Raw genomic sequence first — 8,856 nt, 5'->3', positions numbered from 1 at the left:
GCGCATCATTGTTAAATGTCGTCACTGCGCTCGGTAGGAAACCTTTTATCGCAGCTTTAGCATCATGTGTAGCGCTTCTTTTCCTCTCCGCTGATTGGCTGCCTCACCAAAGCCCCTCCCCTTACGTCGGCACGTATTGTTGCTCGCCGACAACAAAGATGGCGACCGGACCCGCGTAAATCGGAGATGCCATAGAGGTAGTAAAATTTAATAAACACATTATTTCCTTTCTTCCTGGTGTCTGTAAACAACACACGCTATCAGCCCAGAGTAGCCGAAGACACGAGAAGAGTTAAATGCATGTTCGCTACATGATTTTAGGCATTTTGGTCAACCGCGGCCTAGCTGTGGGTTGTAAGCCTCGCGTTTTCCTTAGTCGCTCTCCCCGGAGAGAGGAGACGGCGCTCCGGGAGACGGAGTGGAGTGGTGGAAATGTTAGGAAGCTGAGGAGTCAAAGTGAATGGAGAGGGGGTGTGTTTGTGTATCTTTATGAAAGTAGGCGGGAATTTGTTTAGCTATCAATTTGTGCTGTTTCGTAGGTGACAGACCAAATTATTAGTGTAACGTTACGCAGATTTTCCTCAAGAAGCGGCTAATCGCGGAGAGTTTCCCCACTTTTTAGCCGTGTTTATGCCCAGGTTAAACACCTGCAGCTCCAGGGTTACTATACAGCTTTAGCAGGAGTAGTTGTATCAATTCAGTGCCTGTTTAATCGCTTTATTTATGTCGAGGTAGTGTTAGATGCGAAGTATCAGGCATATATACGATATAAAACGAAGTTTTACACTTTATATTGTGACGTGAAACTGCTCTCATAGAGATATTGTCCAAAACCTGAATTTTTTTCCATCTTGATTTTCACTTCACAGGTCAGTTTCCTGCCTTATGTTGTCAGTGACACTCTGTGACAGATAAAGGTGTCGACAGCAGAGGAGCCATGGCTTTTGAGGAGATCAAGACTAAAGGAGGAATGGGTAAAGTCTGCCTTTAAACTGCTCATGCTTATCAAACACAATGGTAAATGGAAAATTATGCAGCGTAATTGTAGCTTTACACATTATGGTCCTAGTTTGCACACTGTGTTGAGTTTTGTACTTTTACTTTTTCCTTTGTAAGATTTAGGGGGGTTTAGTGGCATGTAGCAGTGAGGATTGCAGATTAGTATTTTTACATGCACAGTTTAGTCGAGCTACAGTTATATCTCGATTAGGCCATTTCACTGGACTACTGTCCTTGTCCGAGTATACACACATTTATTGACAAAAATATGTTGGACTCCTCCACTGCAGGTGGACATATGTCCTCTTTCAGCTAGTTGTATAGATCTGTAATATTTATACATTCTGTGATATCGACCGAATCACAATCATAACTGTTTAATTACAATTACTGCATCACGTACATATAATCAAACAGCGCTAAGCAAACCCTGCCTTCATTGAAAAGATTTAAGTCATCTAAAAAAATCACCATCACCTTAAGTGTATGCTGTATTTAGAATAGTTTCACCGCTTTACCTTGCCATAAAACATCTCTCACTGACGGGGATCTGAAGCCGTTAAATCAAAAACACCAGAGTCCGCTGTCGTTTTACTCCACTGAACGGTGGAGCTGCTGCTCTTTCACTGCCTCCATCAGCTGTTGTTGAAGGTTAAGAGGAGCATAACGGCTCATTTTAACGTTACAACTTAAAACATTAGACTCCATTTCTGTCATTCTTTCCTCCTAAATGCTACACACTGGACCTTTTCAATAAAGGATTATAACTCTGGTTTCATGTGTTGTAGATTTGGGGATGGAAGGAGAGCGGGGCCTTGTAGCTGGTCGCAGCCAGAGAGAGAAGAGGAGGTCGTACAAGGATCTTTTAAGGGAGGAAGAGGAGATCGCTGCTCAGGTCCGAAAGTCTTCCAAAAAACGCCCCAAGGTAAGCAATATGTCCACAATAACTTGACCCTGACTGTTAAATATTTCAGCTTTTATTAGGTACTTAACTGTAGTCTGTGAATTTCATACAAGGGATGTGCACGATAAGTTACATCGTCAATAAAACATAGCCACTTAATCAAAATGTCATTATTCAGGCATGTTTCCTAAAGAGTATCGTTTTCACCTTTGAAAGCTATTTTGTCGTTCCAAATCAGGATTCAGAGCTGTTCATGCTTGGAGGGGACTCACACAAAAAGAAGAAGAAACATAGTGACGACTACTATTACCGGGGTGAGAGATTGATATCGTGCAATAATCCTTTTAATTTCCCCCAAAATGACTCTGCAGCTGTATTAACTTTTTTCTTTTTCTTCATTCTCTAGACAACGATGGTTCGGGTCCTCCTCCCCACAAGAAAAGGCACAAGTCTGCAGACCGCTCCCCTCCTCTCTCGTCCCCGTCGTCCCACCCCACAGACACAGCGATGGGCCTCCTGCAGGCTATCACCTCGCCACTGGCCACGGGTTCAGACCCCAGCCCGCACTTGCACAAGAAACCCTCCTACCCGCCGTTCTCCTCGCACTCCTCCAAGGACCGCAAACGTGAGAGCAGCAGCGGCAGCAGCAAAGGAAGCCACTCCTTCTCTCACTCCCGCCCCGTGTCTTCATCGTCATCTTCCTCCAAGAAGCACTCTTCCTCCTCCTCCTCAAAGTCGTCTCTGTTCCACGGCGGAGCTCCCAAAGAGGAGCCGCTGACATTACGCGAGGCTGACGGGCTGAAGATGAAGCTCATCATGTCGCCTGAGAAAGAGGAAGGCGAGAGCTTCCCGTTCACGCCCCACTCATCCAAAGGAGGCGGGAAGAAGGAGAAGGATCGAGACAGGATGCAGCTCTCAAAGACGCCCAAGAAGAAACTCCAGCAGAGTCGAGACCCGCTGCCCGTGGTGGGCAAAGAGGTGGAGGTGGAAGGTAAGAAAACCTCAAAATATGATCCCGTTACGTTTTCGTTTCTCTTAGTGAGGCAGGAATTCTGCTTCTCCGGCTGCATAAGCTAACGTACACTGCTGAGGTATTGTCATGTTCCTTTGTGTGTCTCTTTTATACCTGAAACAAAAATCTTTAAAACAAATGTTAGAGAAAATGGATTTATCTCTGCAGAACCACAAGTCCTGCGTTAATCAGTCATTTGAAATCCACTCACTGAATGAACCCACAGATAACACTGAGATTGGATGGATCTTACAAGTGAAAAAAAACCCAAACTATAACACCTTGTTAAGAACTACACCGAAAGTAAATAAGATTTCAGTAAGTGTGAGTTGAATCTTGGCTTTTCAATATGCCTTGGACCAGAAATCTCCTCATATATACATATATGTATATGTGTGTGTGTGTGTGTGTGTGTGTGTGCGTGTGTATTTGTCTTCGCTGTCTCAGAGGACTTTCTCCCTCCTTTTAAGAGTACCCTTCAGTGTTTTCATAAGTACTCTGAATAAAATGTACTCCCTTCAGTGTTTATTTTCATCGTCCGGACATCTTTTTGCAGATTGAATCAATAACTTACTATAAATGGGCATTTGCTCGTTGGGCTTTTGCTGTACTTGCGGTGGCAGTGTGAGTTTCCGTGGTGGAAAAAAACTGCACTAGAGATGACACATAATCAAAATGCAAAATATTTTAAAATATGAGTAGCTTTATAATTCCTATAATTCCTAGTCATCGCTGTGTTCTGTGTTACATAGGTCATTACGGAGGTGGCATGGGAGACGACAGCTCTTCATCTGGCGGTGAGCTGGAGGCGGGCGAACTGGTTATAGATGATTCGTACACACACCTGTCAAAAAAGAAGAAGAAGAGCAAAAAAAGCAAGAAGAAGAAAGACAAAGAAAAAGACAGAGATAAGGACAAAAGCGGGAAGGACAAGAAGCACAGCAAAAGTTTTGGAGGTGAGTTTACTGTTTGTTAAAGGTAAATCAAATATGCTGTCCAGATGACGAGGTGTATTTGTGTATGTGAACGGATTCTGTTAATGACGTCTGTAAGAAATAACAGCGACTAAATTGATGTCGATATTTGTTGTTACCATCACTTTATCTTTTTTATGACTTTCTACAGACTCATCGAGGGACCACAGTCACTCCCATCCCACTGTCACTCACAGCGCTGTCGGTCCAATGTACGCCATGGGCACGCCCGTCCCCCCACACCACCACCAAGGCAACGATGGAGTGACAGAGAAGAAGAAAAAGAAAGACGACAAAGATCGGGGAAAGCACAAGAAGGACAAAGATAAGGTAGGAGATTGTTCAGCCGTTTTTTCCTGCAGTGCTTTTAGGCTTTCATACCACATGAGATCAAAATCTGTAAATGTCATTTTGTATCGCTGACTATACACAAATCCGGCGACTGCTTTGTGTGTTCTGCCTTCTTGCCACCGGCTGTTACTGTGGTGGGAAGTCGCAGTTTCGGCTGCTGCCCGCCGAGAGCAGCAAAGGCTGTCGCTTTTCTGAATTCACTCTGAGAATTAAAGTCAAACTTTGGCATGAATGTAGACATTACTGACGGCCAAATAACAGTTACGTTTTACGTGGTTTAAAAAAATCTATTATAACAGTACTTTAACTTCATTGTAACAGTACTTTATTTAACTTTACTATAAAAGTACTTCATTTAGATTTTTTAAAACGATTAACATAAGCATTGTTTTTGTCGTGCATCTGTGTTTCCTGCATTATTTCTTTGTCCTCTTTCAGCCCAAGAAGAAGTCGATCATGACAGCCTATCAGGTGTTTTGTAAAGAGTACAGGGTCAACATTAATGCAGAACAGCCGGGACTCGGTGGGTTATGACACTTTTTGGCAATATGTCCTTTCAAATACTGCTAAAACAAAGATTTCAAGCAGTGTTTCTGTGTCTAATCTGCAGTCTTTGGTGAGCTAAGCAAAAAGTTGGCGGAGGTGTGGAAGGGGATGCCAGAAAAAGACAAGCTGGTAAGTTTTATTTTCTTCTTTGTAACTGATAATGGAAAATGTTTTGAATACTGTTGTTGTGTTTGCAGTTGTGTTGATGCTCTTAATGTTTTCTGTTTGTTCTGTGCAGGTTTGGAGGCAGAAGGCTCAATATCTGCAGCACAAACTGAACAAAGCTGAAGCCACAACAGTCAAACACAAGAGTGCCGCCGAGGGCAAAAGCAAAGGTATCTTTAGCTTCTTTCATACGTAGTTTTTGGTAAATTACTGGGTTAACCTTTGAGCACGGCTGGTGATCTTCATTATTTCCACGTGCACAACATCCAGAAACATTTTAGCTTGTGCCTTTTCAAACGTCATGTTAATGGATGGGCGTCGGACAGTCCAGCAGATGGCGGTAATGCATCATTTATGGACGCCGACTGCTATAAAACTCAGCAGAAACAGACGTGGCAATGCAGGATGTGCATGAATGGAGCTCGAGTGGCCGCATCAACATACCTTAGTTTCTAGGACACATAACTGCAGATAGGACGCTGTGTTTCGAACATCGGGGACATCTCAAAATCATACATCCCACGCTCATAATAGAACACATGATTTGAGGGTGCTGATTTAATTGGAGGAAGACACAAAATAGCGAGAGGTAAAAAGAAGAGAAAGGTTAGAGAAAATGACAGAAAGTGTCCAAAATTTGGGATAATTTCAAGATAACCCAAACATCAGGAACCACTTAGTGCCTAGTTATTGGAATTTAAGCAACAAAAATGTTGATTTTTCCAAAAAGGAAAACCAATTGTTAATCGAAGACACCTGTGTAGTTTTCTCCTTTTTGTATATTTGCTGTTACTCTTACATAAAGCAAAACTACTTTCTATCTATCAGATAGAAAGTAGTAATATCTTTCTAATCTGATGAATTAATTGGTAAAATACTAAAGTAATTAATAGCTTCATCTCTCTCAAAGCTGTCATCTTAAATTGTGTTTGGTGATGAAAGTTGTAGGAGCGGCCACAGGGATGGTGTCACCGAACAGAGCGCCGGGCACTTTGTCCCTGTCCCCCGCTCGAGTCCCCGATGTCGATCCCATCGATGCAGCAGCTCACCTGCAGCTGCTGGGAGAGTCCCTGTCCCTGATTGGACATCGGCTACAGGAAACAGAGGTAGGCCTATAAATGCAAGCGTGCACGAGCAGTATTTTCAGTGTAATTTGCTGTGGATTTTTGCCGTTGTGGCCCCCAGACTCTGGAAGCAGCTGGCCCCAGATCAGACGAGCCGTACCTTTCCTGTTTCTGATCCTGTATAAAAACTCATTTATTCTCTGCGGCTGTCTCAGATCTTGTATGAGAGTTGACAGTTTTGTGTAAATATTGCCTCTTTTTAAACAGCTTGTTTTTTGTCCTCTCTTATTATTATTTTTATTTTTATTAATATTAATAATTTTTTTTGATGTTCAGCACTTTGGTCAACTCTTATTTTTAAATGTGCTTTGGATTATATTTAAATCGTAACTTTTATTCAACAGTGAAAAATATCAAAAGAGCAGATAAATAAATAAATAAATATTAAAAATAAGAAATCGGGTGCAGCGATGAGTGAGTCATGTGACCGGTCTTTCTGTGTTTTAGGGGATGGTGGCTGTATCCGGGAGTCTGTCTGTGCTTTTGGACTCTATCTTGTGTGCGCTGGGGCCGCTGACGTGTCTCACAGCACAGATACCACAGTTAAACGGATGTCCTCGAAACGTCCTGGTAAAGTATTTATTCTGTTTGTTATTTGTATGAATTAAAGCGCTGCTGTTTTTAATCCTGCCAGCATTTTTGCACATCTTTAATACATTTTTCTAACAAAGCTCTTTCTCTTCACTGCCAGTCGAACACGTTGGACAACATCGCCTACATCATGCCTGGACTGTGAGTAAAGGCTGATAATCAGAGTCAACAGATTTGACTGGAGCGACTTTAACAGGAGTGACCCTCGGACTTTAATTTAAGCCACTTACTTGGCATCTGAAAACTTGGATATTTCTAGCATCGACATGTTTTTAAAGTATTTTTTTAAAAAACCTTGTTCTCTTAATTTTCTAATTGTTATATTTTTAAATGAAACATTTTACTGAACATGTTGAGGTCTCTTGGCATGTCAGCTTAGTTTAACTCTTATTGTACAGTGTGCTGTTGTGTGAATGAGTGTGTGTATGTAATGTACCGAGTGCGTGGGTTTCAGATGGTGCTGGTCCGCGTGTCCCGTACAAATGGGAGAAATTCCAGTCAAATGTTACGTTTATTAAGCTAAAAATTAATCAATAATATGTAAACAAACCATGTACCTATCAGCTGTGCGCTCGAGATCTGATCGGAGACATAACCACTTAAATGGGTGAGTACTCGCTATCTTACTATGTTTTTAAACAGAAATCCAGGGTTGGGTGCTGTTCACCTTTAAATCGATGCCTGTACCTGTAACTTTTTTCGATACTTGACTTTCTCTGTGATAGCAAAGATGTAACGAGCTCGAGGGGTGACGCAGTAGACAAAAACGCAATTCTGCTACTTTCTAATCACAGTCTGTCTACTTTGATGTGCGTCCGCTCGTCTAGCTGTGATACTTGACTTTTAATAAAATATTGTAGTAATGAAAATAGACCAGATGCTGAAACTGCTGCAGCAGATCAGCGTCACAGCGGGGAAACGCCGACGGCTGACTTCGATAAAGCCAACAGGAAGTAGGTTGTTATTAGTCATTTACCTGAAACTTTCAGGTCCAGCTGTCACCTTATTTAGGTTTTTGTGATGAAATGAGAAGAAATCATACAGATGTTTCCTCATTTTAGCTTCACGAATCCGCTTTTCCTCGTCCACTGTGGTGCTTTCAAAGCAAGAGGCAGGAATAAATAGAAATTGCAGTTAAAAACATCGGCGCCGCTTCGCTCACGTTCAGTTCAGACGTTCCAAAAGAAAAAAATCGGGTTGATTTTGACGCTGAAGCTCACTTGAGTCACGTTCAGTTTGGACGTGAAGCAAATTATGTTCAGGAGATATTATGACCAAAAAGATTTTGATATTGGACTGAAACAGATGTTCTCTGTCAAAAAGTGGTAATAACAGGATAACGAAACCCTGCTGAGTGTGTGCGTGCGTGTGTGTGTGTGTGTCTGTGTCTGTGTCTATGTCTGTGTCTGTGTCTGTGTCTGTGTCTATGTGTGTGTATGTTTGTTAAAGGGAAACTTTGGTATTTTTCAACCCTATTTTCTCATGTTTTTGTGTTAAAGTGACCATGGGGAATAACAATTTTTGAAATGTGTCCAATATTGAGAAAAATGTGATGTTGCTGCGAAACAACATATAATGTAATCCTTCACGTCAACGTCGAGCGCTTTTTTCTGCCACCGGCAAATAAGCTTTACTTTGTCCAAAAACATGGGAAGAAGGTAGTGAGCTTCAAGAGAAGAAATGACCCAGAGGTTAGCAAGAATCTGTGAAAAGTACTACAAAATTACCTGAACCCCCCCTCCCGAAATCAAAAAACAAAATAAAAAAGCCTCAGCAAAAATAAAAAAAACAGAGAGAAATAAAAATAAAAATACAATAAATGACCCAAAAAAATTATAATAATTCTGTAAAATAACTTAAAATATACAAATATAAACATAGTTCACCGGACGTTTTTCTTTTTTTGAGTCTTTTTTTTACTTTCCCAATAATAATAATAATCTTCTTTGGTGCTCATAGTTTCAGTAAATTTAACTGAATGATTAAATTGTGGAGAATCTTACCGAGCTAACCTGTGTAGCACGTCCATGTTGACAAAAGTTTAAATATATATGCATATTTGTATGCATCATCGAAACAGCTAACTAACATTTTCTCAGCAGATCGCCAACAACCTGGTTTTATACGCCCAAAGATCTTCTGTATAAATTGGCTGTATGGTAACCACACTGAGCCTCTAATTGAGACCGA

General features: G+C 41.4%; 1 protein-coding gene across 1 annotated transcript; it reads left to right on the top strand.

Moving 5' to 3' along the window:
* Positions 1-147: 147 nt before the first annotated feature.
* hmgxb4a (HMG box domain containing 4a) lies at positions 148-8,060 on the top strand. The gene is made up of 13 exons (XM_042505064.1): positions 148-197; positions 870-974; positions 1,788-1,924; positions 2,142-2,217; positions 2,310-2,894; positions 3,668-3,871; positions 4,041-4,219; positions 4,679-4,763; positions 4,851-4,915; positions 5,025-5,121; positions 5,894-6,057; positions 6,523-6,645; positions 6,767-8,060. The coding sequence occupies exons 2-13, from the start codon at positions 938-940 to the stop codon at positions 6,809-6,811; spliced, it is 1,797 nt and encodes a 598-aa protein (XP_042360998.1). The 5' UTR covers positions 148-197; positions 870-937; the 3' UTR covers positions 6,812-8,060.
* The last annotated feature ends 796 nt before the right edge of the window (positions 8,061-8,856 follow it).

The sequence above is a fragment of the Plectropomus leopardus genome, chromosome 17 (genome assembly GCF_008729295.1).
Source record: "Plectropomus leopardus isolate mb chromosome 17, YSFRI_Pleo_2.0, whole genome shotgun sequence".
NCBI lineage: Eukaryota > Metazoa > Chordata > Actinopteri > Perciformes > Serranidae > Plectropomus > Plectropomus leopardus.
Note: the sequence above shows the minus strand (reverse complement) of the source record. Positions and strands in the feature narration are given on the sequence as shown.

What these genes read in the sequence shown, in the direction of transcription:
- hmgxb4a (XM_042505064.1), top strand. Translation starts at nt 938, where the DNA reads ATGGCTTTTGAGGAGATCAAGACTAAAGGAGGAATGG. An exon ending in TGCCAGAAAAAGACAAGCTG is followed by an intron (nt 4,916 to 5,024) that starts GTAAGTTTTATT and finishes TGTTCTGTGCAG; the next exon opens with GTTTGGAGGCAGAAGGCTCA. An exon ending in ATCGGCTACAGGAAACAGAG is followed by an intron (nt 6,058 to 6,522) that starts GTAGGCCTATAA and finishes TCTGTGTTTTAG; the next exon opens with GGGATGGTGGCTGTATCCGG.